The following is a 25,540-nucleotide window of genomic DNA, read 5'->3' on the forward strand; positions in this document are numbered from 1 at the left end:
GATATTAGGACTGAGTTAGTTTCTGGACTACCGCTCTCTTTTTGTGCCGTAGTATCTTGATTTATTTTGCGAGGAAAGCTCCGTACTTTTGAAGGATTCCTGTCATTCTTAATATGTTTGAGCGCCTTCAATGTCTTATGATACTGTGCAATACCTCTGGTGTGAAATAGTTGCTTCAGACGCCGTGGCACGCTGCGGCGCAGCGGGCGGGCAGAACGCGCATTGGTGCCTACAAACCTAGCAGGGATACTTCACGCATTGCGCAATGCGTGAAGTATTCCTGTTAGGTTTGTAGGCGCCAGTGCGTCGCCGCTCCGCTTTGTGTTAGGCTCTAATATTTAATCTCAAGGAGTCAGCGTTTTTCAACTCATGACTTTGAAATGTTTGCACACTCTGTATGGATTATTCTCATTTTAATTGATGAAAAAAATATGTTTCAAATGAAAATATAACGTGTGTTTTGTAAATATTAAGGTAGTTCCATACCAAACTTAATGATTTCCAAAGCACAAGAATTTCTACACAATTTCTTATAGCCTTTTATAGCCAATGGCGATAAAGTGCAAAGCCCGGCGATAGGAAATATAGCCCGACTGTATAATTTTTTATAACTTCGTGTAGCCTAGGGTGCGTCAAAAAAAATGAAAGTCTGAAATGTTCCGCTCCCCAGGCGGCAATCGATGACGTTTGGTAAAAAAACATGTTTGCCAAAATTTGGGCCAATTTCAATCATTTTAAATGGTGCCAAAGGTCAATTTTGTGATGAAATTATGATATTTTGGTTTAGACCTCGATTTCGTACAAAAAACTCCATTTTACGCTGAAATCGTGCGTTTACGAGAAAAATGTCAAAGAACTCGACTTGTAGAGGATGAAATTTTACACTAGGAGGACGTCTTTGTAACCGATAAAAATCAAATTGAACTAGAAAAACTCAACTCGGTATTTATTTTTTTGGTCCTCAGAATTTCCGAGGTCTTACTAAGTAGTGGTTTAAAAGACTCATTTTTCACGAAAATAAGTCGAAAGAGGGTATAAATGAACTGTAGGCAAGTGTTGAGGATGCAAATGTCATCAGAACTTCCTCAGTTTCAAAAAAAGTTCCAACTATTTTGCACAATCCTCCAAAAAGTGTACGACTCGAGAAGCAGGATCGTGCTATAATAGTAGGGGGAAAGTGCGGTTTGACCGGGAAAAATTGCGTAACAAACTTTCCCTATGTAATCGTCATCAGTAGGTCCCCCTGAACAACTTCCTAAAAGTTAAAAATGGCCCGACCCCGGAATATCCCTCAAAAAAGTTAAAATTGAAAATGGCGGCCGTAATAAGAGGGTCCGGGAAATCGGTATTTTAAAATGCTCATTCTGTCTCATCATGTGAGGTAGCATTTCCTATGTAATTTTGGTCGTAGATTTCATAAATGAATTCCGCAAGGCCTCTTCTGAGCTTACGTTTCTCTCGGTAGTCGTATGTTTCCTTTAATTTCCTTTATTAAATACATTTATAACATCAAATTTAAGTTTCTTGGCCATAAATACATGAAAATAAAGACACTTCACTTTCCTTGTTCCTTCGGTGAATATTTAAAAAAATGCAACCTCCTGCCTTTCACATTTGGCCGCCATCTTTGATTTGGAGCGCCCCCTTTGGCCGGAGGGCCTTGCGGAATTTATTTATGAAATCTACGACCAAAATTACATAGGAAATGCTACCTCACATGATGAGACAGAATGAGCATTTTAAAATACCGATTTCCCGGACCCTCTTATTACGGCCGCCATTTTCAATTTTAACTTTTTTGAGGGATATTCCGGGGTCGGGCCATTTTTAACTTTTAGGAAGTTGTTCAGGGGGACCTACTGATGACGATTACATAGGGAAAGTTTGTTACGCAATTTTTCCCGGTCAAACCGCACTTTCCCCCTACTATTATAGCACGATCCTGCTTCTCGAGTCGTACACTTTTTGGAGGATTGTGCAAAATAGTTGGAACTTTTTTTGAAACTGAGGAAGTTCTGATGACATTTGCATCCTCAACACTTGCCTACAGTTCATTTATACCCTCTTTCGACTTATTTTCGTGAAAAATGAGTCTTTTAAACCACTACTTAGTAAGATCTCGGAAATTCTGAGGACCAAAAAAATAAATACCGAGTTGAGTTTTTCTAGTTCAATTTGATTTTTATCGGTTACAAAGACGTCCTCCTAGTGTAAAATTTCATCCTCTACAAGTCGAGTTCTTTGACATTTTTCTCGTAAACGCACGATTTCAGCGTAAAATGGAGTTTTTTGTACGAAATCGAGGTCTAAACCAAAATATCATAATTTCATCACAAAATTGACCTTTGGCACCATTTAAAATGATTGAAATTGGCCCAAATTTTGGCAAACATGTTTTTTTACCAAACGTCATCGATTGCCGCCTGGGGAGCGGAACATTTCAGACTTTAATTTTTTTTGACGCACCCTAGTGTAGCCCGGCTATATGATTTGCTCCGCTTTCTACAGCCAGCTATATGATTTTCAATAGCCTTCTTTAGTCGGCTATAAGAACTCCTATGGTATTTTGAAACGCGCAGCTCCTATCGCCAATTTTTATCAGGGTTGAGCCCCCCCCCCCCCCCCCCTGTTTATCTCTTAAGGGTGGCAAGGGAGTCCTCGGGATCACGAAATTCGGATTCCTTCGATTCCCTCCTGGTCCCTATGACTTCGTACCACCAAAAACAACCGAGAAAACAGCCTGGTACGGGTGGTCTGGTACACCCAGTCTTATCCTGTGCTCATTCGATCTGGCAACACTTCCTACAAAATACTACGCATAGTACTACGAGAAGGTCGATGACCCGAATTCTTGATCTCTCATTGGTCCGTTCCGTCTTGAATGGTTCATTCATGAATTCCATAGGGGCTCACAGCGCATGCGCAGCACGTGACGCAAGCACGCAGCACGAGTTGGTAAACAAAGTAAACGGTGATTAACGGTTTTTTTTAAAAAATAAAAAAATAATGTATCAAATCATGGGTAATGTATTCAGCAAAGGTGTGGAGATTGAATTATCTTCTTATAAATTTTAGCAAACATTTTAAGCATAGAATGTGTCGATATATTACTTAATGGTTACTTTTTCGAGTGATAGCATATTCACAGCGTATTTTAATGTCAACTAATAATGCCTTTATTGCGTCATTGCAACGTTTCAAAATATCCCATTACATATGTCTAATTTGTTTGAGGAAAACTGAGAATCTTGACCGAAAAACTTGAGAATTTCCTTGAAAAATTCATCAAAAATTTCGAAAATAAAATTCTTCGCAGTTTTCTTTAAAAAAACAACTGTAGGGATTTGCAACGATGCAAATTTTCTGCTTTCGGAACAAACGACGTATGAGCATTCGAATGTTCCCACGGTGCCTCCCAATAAATGATTAGTTTTTTTTAAAGGAAAACTGTGAATATTTTTCCTCGGATTTTCAGATCTTTTTGATTACATTGCGAAGAACACTATCGGAAAAATTGAAATAAAAATATTCATATAATTTCTAAAATTGTCTTATTCCGTCGAGGACAACTCGGCAACATCCGGAAGCTCATACGGCGTTCCTCTTCATCTTGAAATAGATGGGAGATTCGCATTTTTCGACTTTAGCCATCGATGTAAGAAAATGAAACATGCAGACTCGTAAATTTGAACTCGCACTCAGTGGTGATTCTTGTAAAGTGGGCAACACTGTTTTTTTCCATTTAAACGCATGTAAAACAATCGATTCCTGATGAATCAACTGCCATCGAGGTACGCGTTTTTGAACTTTCACCGGCGCTGAACGCGCATTATGAATGTGACGCTAGCGAGCGCTCAATCGATATCGGCAATTTCACGTCGCGAATCAATCAGCGAGCGCGAATTATTCGGAGTGGCGCCGAAAAGCCTCCGCGGTCATCGTGAGTGAAAGGAGCGAGTCGTTGACATGACTGAGCTTTTCAGCGCTGCCCCCACCACGAATCTCTTTCCACAGACCTTGAACTTGTCAAAGGAGTCCGAAGAACCCGGGGGGGGGGGGGGGGGGGGGGGCTCGGACCCGGCGCGCGGAGTCAGGAAGTGGGAGATACCAAGAGACCAGAAGACCCAGACCTTGGAAGGAGGATGATGACCTACTTCTCCACCGATTCGAGATCGTCATATGACTCGTAAGACACACATCTCCGTGGCGAGTCCTCGAATCTAGGCTATCAAATCACGGATTTCTTCGACGTGCCGGCCACTGAATTTCGATTTTGAGTGTGTGTGTGTGTCTGTGTTTTTTTTCAGTTTTTGAGTGTGTTTCGGGTGGTGTTAAAATTCGGTAATAATGACGGAGGTCAAAGTTACCCGCTACGGACGATGGCAGCTTTCACGACTTTCCTGAAATTCGTCCTGCTCAGCTTGATCTTCCTGTCGACCAGCTCGTTTTACTACATAGATCGAATCCAAAACCTCATCAGGTCCCGACAAGGTACATTTTCAAGATACAATACTATCTCGTCAAATGCGGGGGTGAGGGCTGGGTGGAGAGGGGTATAATTGCATTATGCAACGTTCCAAAGTTTCACTCGACGTGCACCCTTATTTTTTATTTAGTAACGGGTTTATGTTTAAAATTGGAAATTTCAAAGAATATTCGTCAAATCGCTGAGAAAATCGTCAAAAAACCAAGGGAAACTTTAAACTGCTTTTGAGGAGGTGAATAAATTATTTAATGCAATTTTATAACGTTACACAATCCAATTAAGCCGTTCGGACTATCGCCCCTTTGAATGCAACTTTCAGTTGACTTCTCGTTACTCGAAAAGTATCTGAAAATCCATGAACATAGGTGATAAATTGATAACGGTATAGTATAATGGAGTGCATTGAAACTGTGGGTATTGCGGGATGCTTATCATTTGATGCAACGGTACCTACTCCAAACCAGTTTACAAAACTCTCTTAGCTTTCCAACGACTGATTCCTTCCCAAAAAATGTACAATCGAGGGTATTTTGAATCTTAAAGTCAGACTCCTATAGAAACTATGATTTTTTTTTTGTTCTTTTTAAATTTCAGAAATGCTATACCTCTCGAGAGTTTTCTGCCGTTTACATATACCGGCCTTTGACGCGTGAATAGGTACCGTTAGCTCTCCTCTCTCATGGCATCTCTGAAGAATGTCACTATTCCCTAATTCAATGCTCAAAATTCCATTGCTACATCACACTCTTATTCTGTGTATTTTAGTTTGATGAAAATGAGCTACTTCCTGACCAATTGGATGCCATGCGATCGTAACCGGACACCAAATAAGCGACCTAAAAAAGTTAGTCCTCACTCCATAGAAGCGGTTCCTTCAGTTTTCTGCATCCAAGAAAATAATTTTTTTCTATGTGTATATGACCCTCCATGGCAGAAGGGACCTCAGCTCTCACAAACTCAAAATTGGATAAATTTATGCAAAACGGCCTATGTGCGAATTGATTAAATCTAATGATACTGTGAAGCGTGCGAACCCAATGAAGACGGTTTCCCTTGCTTGCGAATTCATTTTCACATATTTCCTATTAGAATTAATGTGTCCGATTGCTTTGGTATACCAGACAGGGCCGGATTAAGGGGGTGGCCACATGGGCCTTGGCCCATGGCGGGAAAATTAAGGGGCGGCAAATTTTGCAATTTTTTTAAATGCAGGTACAAAAAAATCGGATTCAGAAAAAAATTACAAACAAGAAAAGGTGACAAAATCTCTCATTTCCTGAGAGTACATTAATTTCTAATTTTGTTGTATTTATAAGCCCTCGTCGCGGCGGTCGGCATGTAACACATATTAGCGCCTACGAGACTGCATGAATACTTCACGCATTGCGCCAAACACAGTACGGTCAACAACGGTCGGCGGGGAACGCACAGCGCCTACAAGACTACATGAATACTTCACGCATTGCGCCAAACACAGTGTGGTCAGCGCGGCACGGCGGCGGAAGTTAAAATTATTAAACCACATTTATGTTTGTTCTTTCTTAATTTTTTAGTTCATTTCTTACAAATGAAAGGCCTTGTCCCCACAGAGATAGGTTTACGGAACTGAACTTCGCGCGAAGTTCCGTGAACTTTTGCCGGTAGTGTTAACAGGGCTTACGCAAAAAATGTGTCCAACACGAGTGAGCGCGTCTTATGCACCCTTCTCCCTCCGGCACGTTCACTTGATGGTTTTTATTGATGCTTCAAAATGAATTAGAGGAGGGCGGCAAAATACAGTCGGCCCATGGGCGGCAAGTAGGTAAATCCGGCCATGATACCAGAATTAGATTTCGGTCTAACTATCAAAATCCGATTTTCTACTTGACTCGGAAAAAAAAGCTGTTTGCTAAAAATTTCGTGTTCATGGACCAATAAGACCCCTTTTTCTGTGGCCGCACAGTGGATCGAGTCAATCAGAGAGGTCGGACATGAAATTTTTGACTAAAACTGCATATTTTGGTGTTCATGTAGTCACATTTTAAATTAAAAGGGGTGCTCCTAGAAGAAAATTTCACGAAGAAACCAATGGAAGCTCTTTTAGAACCTCAAAGTTATGTATAAACGGAGTTATAAGCGTTCTTTCCAAATTTTGTCCGACCTCTCCTATTGACTCGATCCACAGTTGGCCGATACCAAGCTGTTTTCTCCTACCTAAACGGTGAAATTCCTCTATTTTTCCATGTATAATTTACCGCACTTCAGCGCCACTAGCTATGTGACGACCAACTTTACGCCTTTATGTGGTTGACCTTTGTCGATGGTTCGTGTTTCAGGTGACCTGGAAGAGGAACCGCTCAACAGTTGGTTGCTCGCTCGATACGTCTACTTCGAGCGTCAAGAACACTTGAACAACATGTGCCGCCTTCACTCTAGTCATTACGCGCACACGAACATGCGGGAGGACACTCAGTTGCTCGAACACATTCTAGTCGACCGAAAACATAAACTACTCTACTGTTACGTTCCTAAGGTACCCAGATTTTTAAAGTTAAATTGCAATTTTTTACAATTTTTTGGCGATATAATCGCTAGGATCATAACATCTGAGCTTGTCGCAATTCAAATCATCGTTGAAACTTATCACGAACACTGCTACTTGCACTGCGTCAAGAAGAAAGGAACCAAGTCACATCAAATATTGCCAACTTTAATCGGGAAATTTAATTTTTTACATGAAAACGGATGAGCGGATTTTTGTGCAAATTTTAGGGAATTTTTTGCATGGTTCAAAGGAAATTCCTTAAAATTTTCAAAGGAATCCGCCTAAACGCTCTTTTGTAAAACATTAAATTATCCAGTTATATAAATGTGGCAATAGCTGCTGTGGCTTGGTTCCTGTCTGCTAAACGCGGTCCACTTGGGCACTTTAATTTCGCCTTCACATTCGCCACATAGGCAGAAAACATACCCTGGAGCGCGAATAGTTATCTGTTCGGGTGCCTTTATACTCCTTGTCCTTTCAAACTACTTGGCCACCACAATGACCGCTTCTTCGTATGTTTCCAGGTGGCATGCACAAATTGGAAGCGGGTGCTGATGGTTCTATCGGGTCTGTCGAATTCCTCGGACGCGTCGGCGATCCCGGCCGACGTGGCCCACAAACCCGGGACCATCACCCGGCTGAGCGACCTGGACCCGGAGGAGGCCCAACTCCTGCTCGACACCTACACCAAGTTCATCTTCGTCCGTCACCCGTTCGAGCGGCTCCTCTCGGCCTACCGCAACAAGCTCGAGCAGCACTGGCTCAGCTCCAAGTACTTCCAGTCCCGATTCGGACGGCACATCGTCAAGCACTACCGCCCCAACCCCACCAACCACTCCCTCCTCTGGGGGGATGACGTCACCTTCCAGGAATTCGTCACATTCCTCATCGCCAGGGAGAACATGACCGCCAACGAGCATTGGTAAGATTTCAGAATTTCATTTTTAGGACCATTAGAGAATTTGCGGGTGTCTGAAATTTGATGAATTTCGTGTTTTAGCGTTCACTTCCGAGGGAAGTGAACACGAGGATACCCTTGGTTCATGAGTTGAACAATTATTGGAGAGGATATGACAAAATGATCTAATCTGCTAAAATACGTGTGTTTAAATGGGAAATGCCGCCAGATGACGTCACTGGGCGGTGCATTTCCCCACTTTTCAATCTATTTTTATACTATTTCCCATATCAGAAAAAAAATTATAAAAAATACTGTGAAATCAGCTCTTTAAGCACTTTCAGATGAAGCAAAAGAAAAAAAAATTGCATGCAAATTCTCCATTGGACCGCGTCAAGCAGAAAGGAACCAAGCCACAGCTTGTGATACTTTGGCCGGAAGGCCAAAGTATCACAAGCGCCATGCGACGTCTCAAAATTTCCGCTGCAATTTTATTTTTTTACAGTGAAATTGAAATTAGAGTCGTCAGACATGAATTTTTTGACAAAAGCTGTAAATTTTGATGTTATTTTGTCACATTTTAAAGTTCCAAGGGTGCTACAAGAAAACAATTTTACGAGGAAACCAGTGGAACCACTTTTAGAACCTCAAAGTTTTGTTTAAACGGAGTTATGAGCGTTTAAAGTTTCCAAATTGTGTCCGACCTCTCCTACTGATTTGATCCACTGTGCGATCCACTGTGCCACTTGTGCTCGAGGCTGAACATTTCTGGAAAATTACATTGATTTAAATAGGGCGAAAATGGGCAGCTCCGCAAAGTACCTAATTCCTTTTTTGGCTATCAAATGCGCTCAAATAAAAATAACTTGACCTTTACTAACGAGAGGACCTAAACATCTATCGTGAGTGAGGAAATCACATTTCCGATCCATGGGGCGGGGGCTATTACGTGTTACTCTTATGATTTCATATAGATGGCCAAAGTGCGAGACCAAGTATCTCCATTGCGGTGTTTCAAAATTTCCGCTCCTATTCCAATTATTCGAAGAAAAATAAGTCACAATTCATAGCTTGAAATTTATGAAGAATATTTGGCTAACTGAGAAGAAAAATTAAGAAAGTTTTCTGAGAAAACAATGAAGTATGACAAGGAAGTCTGCAACGTCGCAAGCAGATATTCGTGGTTTCGTACTTTAGCCATCGACGATTATTGAATAGAGTAAGATGTGGGCAGCAGGGCGAAAGAACCCTTGATCTCCACCCCCTATCGTTCCAAAAAATTATAATTTTTCAATTAAATGAAAATTTCTCTTTAAATCTGAAATTTCGTCATTTTGAGAGGACCATCCACTTCTGGAAAAATTATCCCTTACGCCAATTACGTACGCCACGGCCCTGCAGAGTGTAGCAAGGAATAATCAGGAGAGTGATAATTTATTTTCTCTGTCATATCGGCTGCTTAAAATGAAAGGGTGCGGACATAGGAGGAGTATAGAGAAGGGGGGAGGGGAGGAGTTGATTGAGCGATCCGTTCTGGTGACACTCCAAAATCGCGAGTGGTGCAAATACTGTCGTGCTAAGTAAGAACGCCGTATCAGCCATCAGGCGTTGCCAAATTTCCTTCGACAAATCACGAATTTTCAGGTAAATTTTTGAATATTTCTCCACCGATTCTTCACAAGATTTTGTTCATAATTTGATCTAAAAAGTCTGAAAATTTCGAGGAGAAATATTCATAATTTTTTTCAAAAATAAATATTTTTAAAGAAGGAATTCGGCAACATTCGAATGCCGTACGACGTTCATACTTAGCACGGCAGAATAGTTCTGCGGTCGACCCAACGAGCCGTGCCACCCACTTGACACATTTTTTTTTTCGCGAGTGAAACGGGTGCATCGCACGGATACGCGAGCATTGCGATGTGCCAAAACTTGCCTAGAGAGAGGTAATTCCACACAGATGAGATGTACGTGCTCGTGTCGGTGTGAGCCCACTTTCACTTCGAATATTATGAGAGCGAGAGAGAGAGAAAGGGCGGACACGGGCATGCCCAACTTTTTCGGGCACACCTTACACCTAAAATCATTCACTCTGTGCGCTGAATTGAGAGACATCGAAGGCGTTAAACGATTGACACTTCGAAGAGATGGGAATGGGAGTGGGGGGGGGGGGGGGGCAAACATTTAAGGAGTCATATTTTAGTCTAATCGAAGAAGTCAACGAATGGTCCATAGCCAGAGAAATACGCGTTATGATTTACAACGCCAAAAAAAAAGGCATGAAGTTATGCTAGAAGTGCGAATGTGTATTCCGCCGTGCTAATAAGGAAGAACATCGTATGAACACTTGAAAGTTGCCAAATTTCCTTCGATAATTTTTTTTTTTTTTTTTTTTTTTTTTTTTTTTTTTTTTTAGGAAAGCTGTGAATATTTTTCCTTGAAATTTTAAGGAACTTTAAGTGAAATCAAAATTATCTGAAAAATTGGAAGAAAAATATTTTCAATTTTTCTCGAAAATTCGTGATTTACTAAAAGAAATTTGGCAACGCCATTGGTTTTTTTTCAATCAACCTGCTCTTCTTACTTAGTCTGAAAATAAAAAGCTCTTAAAGTTGATTTCACATGGCGGAATACCTCTATGCTCCATTATGAAGAGTCCACATTTGAAATACTTTACGCATTGCGTCAAACGCAGTGCGGTCAACAGCGGTCGACGTGAAACGCATAGCGCCTACAAGACTGCATGAATACTTCAGGCATTGCGTCAAACTTACAATTAGTGCAGTCAGCAGCGGTCGACGTGAAACGCATAGCGCCTGCAAGACTGTATGAATACTTCACGCATTGCGCCAAGCACAGTGCGGTCAGCGCGGCGCGGCGGCGGCGGAAGTTAAAATTAATAAAACACATTTATGTTTGTTCTTTCATAATTTTTTCGTTCATTTCCTATAAATGGAGGGCCTTGTCCACAAGGAGATAGGTTTACGAAACTTAACTTTCGCGCAAAGTTCCGTGAACTTTTGCTAGTAGTGTTGACAGGGCTTTCCCAAAAAATGTGTTCTACACCAGTAAACGCGTCTTATGCACCCCTCCCCCGCTGGCACGTTCATTTGATGGTTTTCATTGATGTTTCAAAACTAATGAGAAGGGGGCGGCAAAATACTAGCGGCCCATGGGCGGCAAGTAGGTAACCGGCCCTGATGACAAGTGCTTCAAAATGTTCACTCTTATTGGTTTTCCAAGGGAAAATGATTTACCTGATACCTAATTTTTTAAATCTAAAAATTGTCTTACAGTTCCTCTTGAAAAGGGGAGGGAAATTACCCCTTTCGGTAGGTAGCCGGCAAAGGCGGAATGCGGCTTCTTAAGAGCGTTACTCTGAAGAAGCCATTTGAATTTCGGCAACAACGCACTGAGCTATAAATTTTCTGGCTTATCCATAAAAGCACCTATCTTCATTGGAAAATCAATGGCACTCATCCTGTTTCTAAAGAGTCAAACAAGTTTGCTCCTCCTCGCGTAATGAATGCAGATCATTTGGATAGGGCGACAATGAAGAGAGAAAAGATGGGGGGGGGGGGGGTGGTCCCGGGTCCAGGGCTTCTCCCCAGGGAAATAATGCAACACTAGGTAATAATGTTTTTAGCAGCATGATTTCGGAAGTTCCTTTCACCAAGCTTATGATCCAATCCATCCGAAAATATCGTCCACGAGTAAAATTATAGTCATTCATTTAAAAAATTCGTTGGTTCCCAGCGATCCAAAGTCGTACAAAAAAAGATGAAGAATAAGAAGGGGGGGGGGGGGTTTGCTAGAATATACGAGATGGGAAGCACTTTAGTTAATTCACGGGTGTATCACTAAACAATTGTTTTGGTTGCGTAAGAAAATGATTTAGAACTGACTGAGGAAACTTCTGTGGAATTTTGAATGACAATTGAGAATTGACCTAAATTTTTCAACAATGAAGAAGCACTATCTCTGTTCCGTTCAAGAAACAACATACGTCCTCTTTATTACATATTTTTCCTATTCCAATAAAAGCTTTGAGGAATTATCCAGAAATAGTGATTCCTTAATACAAAACATGGTCGAATTTACCTCGCATCTCTGACAACTCTCACACGATTCGGCTATAAAAATTTCCTTCAATTGGGAGAATATGCAATATCACTTGCAGGTGGGGCGAAAAAGTTAATCCAATCCGATCACATAAAACCCATAATCGACCACTCATAATGAGGATGTAAGTGTCGAAAGCAGCTTTCGTCATATCGGTGGCTAAAGTCGGAGAACACGTACTGTCTCCAATTGCGATGTTGCAAATTTTATCTCCACTCATGTTTCACACTCTTTTAGTTTTTTAAAAGAAAAAATTAAATTAAAAAAAAAAAAAAAAAAAAAAAATATGGAAAAATTCCGTGAATTTTCTTAGCTGACAAAGAACTTTAAGGAGATACTTGCGTGGTTTCCTCTTAAAAGTAAACAATCAGAGAATTGTAGACATCAATGAGAATTCTCATTTTTCAACCTTGATAAGCCTCTTAGCTCTCTTCCGTTCAGATGTTTTATGTGGCAGAGATCAAAATAATTTTTTGCAAATTATAAAGACAAGATAAAATTTTAAAATTGGGTACTCTTTTCCATGATTATCATTATTGCTCTCATTCATTCATTTCTATTGGGGGGGGGGGGGGGTGGTTGGTGTTGAGAATATATATAAAGTCAGCATTACTACCTGGTGGTTCAAGTTGGGGAAAAGTTATTATCTTTTTTTTTTTTGGTTCTAGGTTGCCAATTGAAGATCTTTGCAGACCTTGCTACATTAACTACGACTTCATTGGAAAGTACGAAACGCTGTATGAGGATGCCGAGTATTTACTGAAACACATCGGAGAGCCTCTCCTGAAGTTTCCACGAGGTCCGGGCTCCAATACCTCCTCCCAACTCAATAAATACTACACAACACTGACATCGGATATGATTAAGCAGCTTTACGACATTTTCCAGATGGATTTCAAAATGTTTGCATATAATTTGCAGGACTTCCTTGGTTATGAGGTTGGCTAGGAATAATCATCAAAAAAATCTGATGCTACCAAGTACCAACCCTGATCAGAAATATATTTTTGAAAATGTTACGTGTAGGATAGATATTGAAGAGCTAAAAATCATTGATTTATTTAAGTTGGTATGAGGTTCTTCGGTTGCAAGTTACATGTTTCTTTACAATGCTTCATCAGTTTCTAGGAGGAAGCCAAAAACTTATCCTGAGGGTAGAAATAAAATTTCACTTACCTGATTGTGATCACTGAGCCATGCTTGATGTAGGTAGTTCATTAATTCATAGATTAACCACACTTAATTTTAAGTTTGAGGAGGGATTCGATAACTGAGGATGCATCAAAGATGCAAGAGAGTAAGATCATTTTTTCCTCAGTGGCGAACCTATCAGACTCTAAAGTAATTCAAATTGAATTTTTGAGAAATGTTAGAAAATCAGTCGTAACTTCCTGAAGGCTAGTTTGAACTGTCACTTTACTTACGTACAACATGTGTCGAGTTGTATGTAACTGATTCGACTTTTTGCCATTGAAAGTACTCTTTAGGAAGATCCTTGACAAAATCAGCATTTAAATTACAATGCATTTAAGACTTTTTTTTTTTAGTTTGTTCACGGAAATGCGAAAATGGCAAGAACTTCTTTTTAAGAACTTGCATGGGTATCGTTTCAGTATACTGATATACTATCGTATAAATATATTAAAAAAAACTGATTCATGGAATTCTTCTATGCAATAAGGAATTGGATCTCATACTAAATTGGCATTTTATAGATGGTCTGTCAATGAGCATTTGTCGTTAAAAACTGCGCTAAGTGACTATTTCAAACAAAAAACAATTGCACAAATTGTGCAAGTTGGAAGTTAGGGCTGATATAATTTTAGATACCATTTATGTTCAATAAAGGTGTAATCTGATAAAAAATAGAACTATGTACATAGGTATCTTCCATAGAGTTAGTTACTCATGTAATTTCTTTTTCCCTCGTAGTTTCCTCGTTTAGAATTAGAAATAGGAAGATGACTGATAACACAAGACTGCTTAATTTAAGGTTTACTCATAGATGGCAAATTGTAAATACTTATTTATAAAATGTTTTAAAACTCATTCGAGTGTTGGTATGTTATTTCTGAGCTAAGCTTAAAGCATGACCTTTTCTTAAAATATTTTTCAATAATTAATTGCCATTTGATTGACCAACAAAAGAGCTAACACCTCTTGAGACTATAGGTTTGCAGCTACCTGTATGAATGTGATAGCTTTTGTGTACTATTTTGTTGGAAACGTTCAGTTATTTATCAACGAAAATGATGGCTCAGTTCTGAAAGCACGCAACTCAGTACCTATGTCAGTCTTCAAACCGCAGCAAAATTGAATAATGAGGGTTGTTTTTTTATTTACAAACCAAAGAATATGATGAGCACCATGGTTTACGCCTGAATGCAAAATATACTCAGCCTCTTTAATCTCCTTGAAGTAAACATTTTTATGACAGGTGCTTTCAGATTTCAGCCATAGAAAAGGAAGAGAAGAGTGTTACGTGATAGATTTGGTAAGAGTTCAGCCTGAACTGGAGTTTGAGATAAGAAAAAAAGGTGTGTGATTTCAAGATTCTCTGGATTCAAGTGTTGGGTTTTTTTCAGAAACTGAATTCATGCTGCCTAAGAGTCCCGACTGCTAACCTACTTTGTTGACTAGTTAACCACAACTTTTAATTGGCGAAAGTCGAGTCAAGCTAGCTACTGGCCATGCCTGGAGTATTTCTATATTTTTTAGCTTTAACTATCTTCGGTATTCTATACGCTTGAGTAGTTGAGTTCAGCAACACAACTTTCTTAACTAGAGCTGATAGGACAAACGAAATCAGTACTCTTAGAAAAAGCGGAACACAAATTTTTCATACTCGTTTTATTCTGCATTTTTGACGCTCCCTCTACGTGACATTCGCGTTCCTGTCTGTCTGTCACTTGTGTTCCAAGAAGCAGACTACCGCTGCTTTCTCACGTAATGTGGTAAAAACAATCATTGAATTCACAAATGTAAAAGAGAACGATTTTGAAAAATTAACTTCCGCACTTTTCAAACGTAAGTACTAATTCATGAGAAGGCAAACGTACTTCAATTCAATGATGCACTCTGAAGGATCACACAGCTACGAATCAGTTGTGTGTGGTTTAGAATCAGATTTCAAAGGTTGTATCTTACTGATGAGGTAATAAAAATATGATCCATTGAAAAGCATCTACTGAACCTGATAACAATATATTTTAAAATACCCCATGCATGATGTCAAACTCTGTGTAGAAGCACACCATGAACTCATCATTGATCCACAAAATAAAGCCGGTGCTGATATCACTAATCACTGATAGATAAGATCAAGATGGGAGGGACGGACCATGCTACACAGTAACTTGATGGATGGTATTATCTCTTATGAGCCTTCACGTTCCTCATGAGAAACAAGTACAGGATTTGAGCAGATTTTGTAATTTGTTACATATTTATATGATTTGACTCTTTGTACTTGATTTCGAGACGCAAGCAACTGACCCACAGTGATAGGAGTTATTTTAATTCCACCTGCAAAAACAGTGGAGCTGAATTAATCAGCTAATAGGCTGTTAAAACTGACTTAGTAAGATTACTCAGACTTTGATGCAGAAGTCGGGCTGATAGTAACAGAGAGAGGTGCAAAAATACCATCTAGGAATGATCATTGAATTGTTGGTGCGCAATACCTGTCTCATGAAAGCTAGCTATTTTATATCCTTAAAAGAACAAAATACTTTAAAAGATGAAAGATAAAAAGTAGAAAAAGGAACAGAAAGAGAAGAGAGGGTAAAAGAGAGAAGAAAAATAGAGATACTGTCAAGAAAATTTTCTACCGTCCAATAATAACATCAAGAAGACTTGGAGACAATGAGAAGCGAGAGAACAAATAATAAAAGCGATAAAATATGATAAAGTGGCATGTATAATCCGAAAAATAAAATGATAGATGCACATTCATAAAAGTTGTCGGAGAAAGAGTTTACAAAGAAATTGAGTAAATAATTAAAAAAATATATAAAATAAGACCTTAACATCTAAGGAAAAATGAAAACATTGCTCGAAAATGAAAAGTTCACAATTAAAAAGGAGAATTAAAATCAAAGAAAAATGAAGGCTTTTGCAAATCATAAGAGACTAAAAATTCTAGTAGAACTCAATGGGTTAAGCTATATGTATACAAATGCGTTTCGCATTGAATGAACTTAATAACTAGAAAGATACAAACACAGAAGAAAAATATGTCATTACACAATGAATAAAAGTTTCGAAGGGCTTTTGTTCAAGAAGATCAAACCGCAAAAAGAACAGTTGAATGCGGAAATCTCAACTTCAAAAATGGGAAACGAACATAAAATTTTTATGAGGTTAAACCCAGTTAACAATGAAGTGAATTTCCAACTTTTCAGAAGACAAGATTTTGGAAGTTTTTACCAAAGGGGCCGGGCCGTTCATAAAATACGTAACACAAATGGCCGGTTCAAGCACGTATTACTAGTGCATTGAACGGAAAAGGGGGGCGGCATTATGTACTGCTAGAATGGGAGCGAGGCGCCGATTATTAAAAAAAAAACTAAAGTGAAAAATCAACTTGAAGTGGTAATTTTTCATCCATAATTCATCACAAAACGCTAATTTGAGTGAGAGTCAAACAGAGCGTTACATAATTTTTATGGGTGTCGCAAACCCATGTTACGGGCTGCAATTATGATGAGGAGGGGGAAAAGTCCTAATTTCAGCGTTACGTATTTGATGCACGGCTCCAAAGCGGTCGACAAAAAACACTACTGAATAAGTCAACATTAACTGTTGCCTGGTTTTAGTCACAAGAAAGTAGAAGAAATTTCTCAAAATCAAATAGTTCTTCGCAGAAAAAAGTGTCTCATCAAATAATCGAGTTAATGAATTTGCCGTAATAAAGAGTGTTCACAATAAAAAAATAAAATAAAAAAAATAGAAACTGTTCAAACGGACAGAATCTCTTGCATCATCGTATTGTGATGAAATAAAATGAAGTACTTGCATAAGATTGTGCTTGAATTAGACGATTTCTTTGTATTTTAGAAACTTAGAGCAGATCTACCTCATTGATAAAAATTGTTCTTGTGACCAGAGGAGAAAAAATATTAAGGAAAACGGACTAGAGAAATTATGATGGCGCATTCATTTTAAAAACATGAGACACACTGGAGAAGATAAAATAAAAAGAAGTATGAATTGATTCATAGCTGAAGAGCATTAAGTTGAAGTTTTTAACCCAAAAAGAGACATCTTAAACATATAAAAGGTGAGTATTGAAAAGTGATCAGAGAATGTTGGAGAGACTTGTAAGGAAATCTACTAAGTTTGATCTTAGTAAACAAAAAAGCCTCAGTCTTCAGAACATAAAACAGATACAGAAATGAAATACTTAAAATTAAATTACTGAAAAGAGAAAAGAAATTGTATGATAATATTTAAGGAAAAATCAAAGTTGAGAGAAGAGGAAAGGGAAAGCCTCCGGCATTACGATTTGAAGCTAACTGTTCCAAGGGCTCAATTCACTCTGATCGACAAAATTAAATTATATTAGCAAACAGAGGAAGAATCCTTCAGAGACATAACTTAGAAAAGATAAAAAGAGAGAAAAAGAAAGACTTGAATCGTTAACAATTGATGTAAAAAGCTCGGAGAACATACTTTTTTTTTTTTTACGAAAACACAATAAAATAAAATTTATTAATAACTCTACAACAAGTTATGAAAAATAAGGCAATTTGAACAAATAAGTCAACAAATTACATTAAAACTTAGCACTTTGATCAGACAAAGGAGAAGCAGGAAATTCCATAGTGTCTTTACAATCAATGACATTTTCTTGAGATCTTTTAAGATTTAATTGAAAAATTTTCATTGAGAGAGGTAAAGATTTTTCAGAGTCTAAGTTCAAATACAAAAACGATAAAATACGAAAAACGATGTAACAGAATTATAATCTGATGATTTTCCTTGCGGAGCTTCCTTGTTTTACAATGCAGCAATTTAGTCTATCATACTAATACATTCATAATGGGAAGTACACTTAATGTGAATTTTTCTACTATTAACTATTTTTAAAAACAAGTTTACTTGTAAGCCAACAGGAAACTTGAACATTTGACAAGTTGAGAGGTCAGACCGAAGGATCTCTTAAGTATGTATGACCTAAGTATCTCTGACCCTCGAAAATTTGCTGACCACTGGTAGTGAGAAAAACATGACTTGATATATTGTGATTTAGTTTGAAAGAGAAAAGATTTTGATACTTCTTTGAGGAGCCACTAATTCACTCTTAAATTACAGGTGTTAAATGGTCATGACCTCAATTTTTCAAGGTTGCTTGCAAGTCACTTTAAGTTCTCATAAATCAACAAAGCAAAGAATACATGAGGCTAACAACAATTTTTTGGTAATTTAAGTAAAGCTTAAGTCTAATACCAGCTTATTTTAGAAAGAAAATCGAATTTTTCAACAATGGGAATCTCTAATATTAAATTTAATTTTAAAAAAATACATAAAGTTGGTCAGGGCTAACAAAAATCAAAATTTAAAATGTTGGTGGCATTGTCTCTGGTTACTTTTTTATATAGGTACCAATAATGTTGCAAGATCATTTTCAAAATTTGGGGAAAAATTTAATGAGAATAAAAAAAAGGTTTCACTTGCAAGATGCTTGCAAATGGTATGGACTTGATCTTTCCTCGTCAATCATCATAACTGTTACTGAGCATTTGAGGACAAAAGGAATGGGCCCTCTTCATAGTTAAAAAATTGAGTCACTTAAGAGATGCAAGCAAAAAGGAGATGTGTTAATACGCAAGACCAAATAATTAAAAATTTCACAGGTCTAATACAGTAAGCACCGAAATAAAGTTTACATTTAAAGAAAAAAAAAAGAGAAAGTAACTGCCCTCTACACTGTATAAATCTACTGGCAGCTTTCATATAAACCATGGTTGTCATTAATGAGAAAAGTTTAGCGGTATTATTTTCAATAAAAGTTTAATTTTAATAAAGTAGGGTTGAGCTCTTTCACAAGTGAACTTTGGATTTGCTATGTGATGATCAAATTGAATACTATTGCAAGCTCTTCAGAGTGAAACAAGGGGTTTCTTAAAGCTTGTTACTTTTTATGGTAACTATTTGGAGATAGAGTATTATGGAAATTCATTGAGCAAATAGTTCTGCTTCCGCTGTAAAAGCGAGTCGGACAGGATTTAGTTTTTTAACTTTGACTGAAAGAGCTGTGACAATACGTAACTGCAAAACACATCTTTCAACATACATGAATAAGAATTCAGCGGAAATGAATAAAAATCATAACAGCAGTTAAGGGTCACATTTATAAACACATCGACAGCAAGTTTCATTATCAACAAGTAAAAAATTAGACAGCACTTTGCAAAAAGGAACCAGAGCTCATTGGGACTTTACTACATACCATTGATTATTTGTTTCATAGGACTGTGCAAAGCTGATTTTAAAAATAAGCTCTTTATTCAAATTGAGTTCCAAAACTTTGTACAATCTACGTTGTGCAAAATGAAGATCTCGAAAAAGTCAAACAATGATGAGAGAGATACACCAAAATAGAGCAAATTAAAATAAAAAAATTTCGTTTCCGGTATTAAGGCAGCGAAAATGCTGCTGCTCCGCTAAAAAGGTGAGATGAAGAGCTTGATTAAACGGAATCAACGCACTAGAAATAAATTAAATAAAATAAGGGTTCCTACTGAAATAACATATCGATTAATAGACACTGAGATTCTGAGGCTTTACGATTATATTCAGTCCATAAAATATTTCACCTAGATATTTCCTACTACAATGGAGATAAAATAGGGAAAATGACTATTAAGTACCCATTAAATGTTGTCTGTAATAAATAAGGCAGGTGGGAAATTAATGCAATGCTGAAAGCTGGCTTTCTGATTAGTTGAGCTTGATTTAAGGGTAGGAAAAAGTACCCTGGTTCTTCAACACAGTAAGTTAGCATATTTTTATTTAACATAACGCAAAATGCCCGAGCAAAAAAATCTCAAAAATATCCGGGAGGTTGTTCATTCAAGTTTCGTTACTAAATGAAATGGTATTTTACAGTAGTTACATTTAAAGCAAGGACATAGAGAGTTTAAGTATTTTGAACTCTAATTTACAAAGCGTGATGATAAATGTCTGGTCAAAATGAAATATAATATTCTTTTTTTAATGTGAGATTTAAGAGGTTACATTGAACCGAAAGGAAACTTGTACTGGGGATAACTTTTACAGTATGTCTGTATGATCAACAAAATCCTTAGTAAAGGAGCTACTGTACACGAAAAAAAAATGAATAAATAAAAATAAAGCGAGAAAATTTTTGAGTATTACCGAGGATATTTCTTTAACAAATCTAAAGTAACAAAAAATAGCTAACAAGTCTAAGGATTTTCAGAACAAAATTGATATTTCTTCACATCAAAAAGAAAAAAAAATGATAATAAAAAAATAGTGCCTACAATAAATTGTGATACAGGCATTCATAAAGATAATAAAAAAAGGGACGATACCCACTTGTAAAACCAAGTGTTTGGTAAGAGGCCATTGATTTTTTTTTTTAAAAAAAAGAAAAAATTAAAAATATAAGACAGAAATATTAAGAGAGAAAATTAAAAAGGACAGCGTTGAAAAGAAACAATAATCTAACAGACTTGTAAGTCTTTCGTGAAAGGACAAAATAAATTTACAGCTAAAATAGAATTCCTAAAAACAAAAAGGAACTATGTTCAATTCATTCGTCAACTGAAAATGAAAAACTTAAATTTATGAGTCAATTGAAGAACTAACGTTGAGGAGCAGAGCTACAGTATCACAATTAAACTCAGTCAGTGAGCCACAAAGTAAGGGCAGCGTTGATTCAAATGATATTTTACAAAAGATTTTAGGAAAACTACATTGATAAAGATCTTTACACATTGGGTTACTGAAGAACAGTAGAGCAAATCAATGAGTTGAAATGAGACATTGTAAAATACCACTCATTCCTCTTTCATTCGTTCTTGAACATACAAAAAACGTTCTGCATACGTACTGAGTTCAATTAACGATTGCAAAATTCAGGATGAGAAGACATTGTTCACAATTACTGCAAATGATTTAGTCATTGCAGCAATGCTCAAGAACATAGAGATAAATGGCCTGCTTTTTTCGACCACTCTCTACAAGATGAAATTATAAAAAATGTAAATTTGTGATGAGTTACATTAGATTTTCTAGGAAATTGCGACTTTAAAAATGTATGCCTCAGTTATTTGAGAATTTACAAAGTCAGAAGAAAACGCTTATAACAATTTTTACGCTGATTTTGTACTAAGAAAAGGCTACATGGATATCTGAAGACACAAATGAGTGAGGAAGAGTTTCCAGCAAGCGACTTTCGCTGAAATACTTTGGTGTACATTTTTATAAACGCTCGATTCATACTCAAGATAACAATGAAGAGAAATCTGGTTTGTGTTTGATTCCAGAATTGTACCACATTATTGATCAAAATGTGAATTTTTGGCAAAAGGCGCTCTTTTGCACATAGTTTATACAATATTTAGTACCGGGTGATTAAGACTACTGTACAGCACTGATCTTCATTCTGATGACAGATCGAAATGTTTTTCCGCAGGAAAAATAAGTTAGGAGATCACTATGCACAAATCACAATGAGGTAAAAAGTAAGTAGCTTCCGCCTCAGTTCTTCTTCTTCCTCTTAAAGTAAGAGTCAGCGTAGTGTCCACCAATGCCCTGTGAATGCTGACCAATGTAGTTACCTTCTGGACTTGGTTCAGGCGATGGTAGAAAACGCCTCTTCTGACCGATAGGCGTGGACAGCTGAGGTGGTGGGGGTGATGCAAGGACGGTCGCTGGCTGAGACCAGATTAAACCGGGGGCTCCAAAGGGGGAGAATAAAGATTGAGGGCTTGGTGAGGATAAGAAGGTAGGGGAGGCTCCCCATGAGGGAAAGAGGCTTTGACTGTGAGCCACAGGGACAGAAATAGAAGTGGGTAGAAGAGTTTGGGGTTGTAGAGTTTGAGGAGCTGACCACGTCGTATCCGACGAGGAGAATTGGAAAGGAACTGCAGGTGGGGGAGGTGTCCCGGGATAGCTCTGACCCATACTTCGTAGAGATGTCAGAAGCTGGTTCAGGGACTGGGGGTTGGTTATCACATTCATGAGGTTCTGTTGAACCTCTAGGGGCAAATTAGCGGCAAGATCTGGTACGAAACTTGATTGCGGAGGAGCCATTGGATACGCTGCTCTTGGTGCATCTTGCACCAAAGGTGGCGGAGGGAAACTCGCTGTGTGGGGTGGCATCTGACGCAATAAGCCATTCCAAAGATTAACCTGACTCTCGGCATCAGTTGTCGTTGTAACAGATAATGTATGAGGAGCAATTTCACCGACTGGCGGACTTACGCTCACAACACTGCTGGGGCCATTCGGTGGTGTTGGATTAGATGCTAATCCAATCTGAAAACAGAGGTAGAAAAACAAAGATTAAAAAGAGGTTCACTTATTTTTTGACCTTCGTAGAGTCCATTTTGTTAAGTCAAACTAGCCGCGTACCAAGATTAATTTTGACCTGAACGGATTTTTTTCTCCGTGGCTTCGCCTCTTATCACGAAATAAATGCAAAATTTTTCGGTCAGGCAGCGACATATCTGCAGGCAATCATCAAAGATTTCAATGATTTTTTCCAAATTGAATGTTTTTACTTTCCAATTCTCCCCAATTTTTCAGTACTATTTTTAGTCTTAGATCTTAATGATGTTACTGAATGAAATAGCTCAACCTTGCGAAATTTTCAAAAGCAGCAGATATTCCTAACAATAGCACAATGTTAAACCAGAATTTAGTCTCCTTGAGGAGTTGACGTGAGTCACAGTACAAGTCTCAGGAGTTTTAAAGTTTCTACTAAATAAAAAAGAAGAGAAATTTTTGTGATTTTGAAAACATTAAAGGAACCAGCAACTTTAACTCAATTTCTGAACGTTTCTTCATAGTTCCTGAAAATGCACCTGGTTTTCCAAACATCTTGCAAAAAATAATGCGGTAAATGTAATGCTGCATTTGACGAAACATTTGAATCAGAATAGAAATAACATTCTGATTTTATGATCTAATGTTACTCTGTGTATTCAATGAAATTAATTTAGTTCATTTAAATCATGTGGATAAATACAAGAAATATTCTTGCAGTAGTTACGTTTTACTTAAATATAATTTCTTCCAAAAAGATTAAAAAAAATTCTTATGATATGACACAATAAATTATAAATAGCTTCAGGAGTTTGTGAGTGTACTTACTTTCTGATTAGGTTTCAGATAGGAAATATTCTGCGGAAGAGTGGAGCCGTTTTTCCGAGGAACTGAGGGTAATGATGGTGTAGGCGTCTTATTTGAGTCAACACCATTAGTCGGAGTGAACCTATTAGGATTAGTTGAATTGGTTCCATTACGCTGAGGACCACCTGAAAGAAAAGGAGCTGTTTTTAGTCATAGGAAACTTTTCAAAAAGTTGCCTGAAAATGAAGGTTGGAGCTTTCTTTTCTTGGCATAATCCGCTGTTAAGAGCTATAGGTGCAATATTCATTTACAGTTGAGGGATGTTATCATTCCATTTTTTAGTGAAAGGAAAAGTAAGAGCAGCACCGTGTTTCATTTTACGAGAAGTATTTTTTTATTTCATTACTTAGAAATTGATGGGTGAAAATGCTGCCTTCCTGTCAAAATTATTTCTGTTGCTGTGAATCAAAGGTTACGATTAATTTATCTGGCAGTGTAGAATTATTTGATCTCCACGTTTTCTTCACAGGCGAGAAGTAATGTAAAAATTTATATGTTTTGGAAAATGTCGTACCTTTGGCTGGATTAACGGTTCCATTAGTTCCTGCAGTGGGCACTGTCGGTTTCTTGACAGTTTCAGTTTCTGACCCTCCATTCTGGGTCGCTTGGATTTGAGATAGAATAATACTTTGGAGGTTTTGAGCGACTGTAAAGAGAGAAGGAACTATTAGAAATTGGGATCATTTCAGATGGTGAAAATGTTGTGTATATAATAGCTCATGGCTGTTGCTTCATTTGAATAGACACTTCTTGTGGATACCTAAAACTAACCTCATCGGAGCTCCTGATCATGAATGCATCTTGCTGTTCACGAGAACTTAGTCAAAATTTTAGTGGAATATTTTACATCGGTACTGAATAGTTCTTTGCTCTTCTAATGAGGTATCATAATTTTGTTCTTGGCACAGTTTTGTTATGAATGAAATTGCAACAATTAAAGATTCTTTTAAGGGAAAAATACAGTGAAAGCTCGCCAAGTCGAATTGTGTAGGGACCGAAAAAAAATTCGACTGAGGCAGCATTTTGTCTTAACCGTAGTTCAACTCAGCAAGCTTTTACTATAATTTCATTGATTCTAAACCAGCAAGACAAAATACTGCTTTGGGGTAATATTTATCAGCTCAATGCATAAGCTGAAGAACATAATTATTACAGATAAAACATAATGAGACATGTTTAGGGGGCAAACTGAATCTAGGGCTGACAAGACGTGGTTTCAGAATTTCAAAGGGGGATGGAAATAAAGCTGACGAGTACTTACAGATTGGATTTTGTTTTGAAATATTTTGCAGAGACTGGACAATCGTCTGACAAGATGGCTCTGGTAACAGTCCAGCACCTTTGCCTTTTGATGACTGTAAAAATAAAAATGTGATAAAGAAAAGATATTAGACACAGAATTTAACATAAGAAAAAGAATAAAGTAGGTGAGTTAAATAATTTTGTGTACGACTGAAGGCTAAAGAACATTGGAGATGACTGATTGCATGGAGAAGGAGTATTATGTAGGTACGGGTACTAGTTAAGTGCCAATTCTCTGATTCTACATACCTCATCTTTTTACAATTTACTGTTTCTAGAAATAAATTATTTTCAAGAGATCTACAGCTTTTGGTCTGGGTTGGAAGACAAATCAATGTTAACATACTGATGTACATGTCAGTGCAAGGCATTTTGTATGTTTTCTCTGTCACATTTTTCAACCCTTAAAGAATGGTCCAATACCTGTTAAAGCTTCAGAATTTAAGTAAATAGAAAAAATAAAACTTGACATAAGAAACTGTTGGAAAGTAACTTACCGTATCATTGAGAAGCTTTAAGTACAAATTAATCGCATGTACTCCTGGTATGTAGTAACTAATCCTAATTGCCTGGCCTCTTAAAACGTATCCATTCAAAGAGACTTGAGCTACTTCGGCCTCTTCAGCATTACTGTACTCAACAAGACCCCAATCTTGAGGATAACCATTTTTTAAGGCGATCTGCAAAAAAAGAATGCGGGGAGAGAATATTAGTAATCAGAAATCGAATCATTCTTTTACTGAACTGGGATTACCCTCCAAAAAATCAGAGGATTCACTTACACAAGAGTACGGAGGCTCACAATGATGGTAGTTGTAAT

The 25,540-nt window shown here is 37.6% G+C and overlaps 2 protein-coding genes across 2 annotated transcripts in view; one reads left to right on the forward strand and one right to left on the reverse strand.

The window, feature by feature from the left end:
* The first annotated feature begins 4,123 nt into the window (after positions 1-4,123).
* On the forward strand, positions 4,124-15,755 carry LOC109030282 (carbohydrate sulfotransferase 11). Its single transcript, XM_019041165.2, has 4 exons — positions 4,124-4,491; positions 6,802-6,998; positions 7,535-7,932; positions 12,699-15,755. Exons 1-4 carry the CDS (start codon positions 4,380-4,382, stop codon positions 12,976-12,978), a joined length of 987 nt encoding a protein of 328 aa, XP_018896710.1. The 5' UTR covers positions 4,124-4,379; the 3' UTR covers positions 12,979-15,755.
* A 176-nt stretch (positions 15,756-15,931) lies between these two features.
* LOC109030281 (ribonucleoprotein PTB-binding 1) overlaps positions 15,932-25,540 on the reverse strand; it is an 89,882-nt gene continuing 80,273 nt past the window's right edge. Inside the window, exons 4-8 of the mRNA XM_019041164.2 lie at positions 25,218-25,400; positions 24,680-24,773; positions 23,933-24,064; positions 23,380-23,543; positions 15,932-22,542 (exon numbers count right to left, since the gene is read on the reverse strand). Of these exons, the coding sequence (XP_018896709.1) occupies positions 21,763-22,542; positions 23,380-23,543; positions 23,933-24,064; positions 24,680-24,773; positions 25,218-25,400 (1,353 nt within the window). The 3' untranslated portion in view covers positions 15,932-21,762. The remainder of the gene's footprint in view (positions 22,543-23,379; positions 23,544-23,932; positions 24,065-24,679; positions 24,774-25,217; positions 25,401-25,540) is intronic.

This window comes from Bemisia tabaci, chromosome 8 (genome assembly GCF_918797505.1).
Source record: "Bemisia tabaci chromosome 8, PGI_BMITA_v3".
NCBI classification, from domain to species: domain Eukaryota; kingdom Metazoa; phylum Arthropoda; class Insecta; order Hemiptera; family Aleyrodidae; genus Bemisia; species Bemisia tabaci.

Bases quoted from the DNA above. Each gene is read 5' to 3' on its own strand.
- LOC109030282 (XM_019041165.2), top strand. From the start codon at position 4,380: ATGGCAGCTTTCACGACTTTCCTGAAATTCGTCCTGCTCAGCTTGATC. The intron at 4,492-6,801 runs GTACATTTTCAA...TTCGTGTTTCAG, and splicing joins CCTCATCAGGTCCCGACAAG to GTGACCTGGAAGAGGAACCG. The intron at 6,999-7,534 runs GTACCCAGATTT...GTATGTTTCCAG, and splicing joins TCTACTGTTACGTTCCTAAG to GTGGCATGCACAAATTGGAA.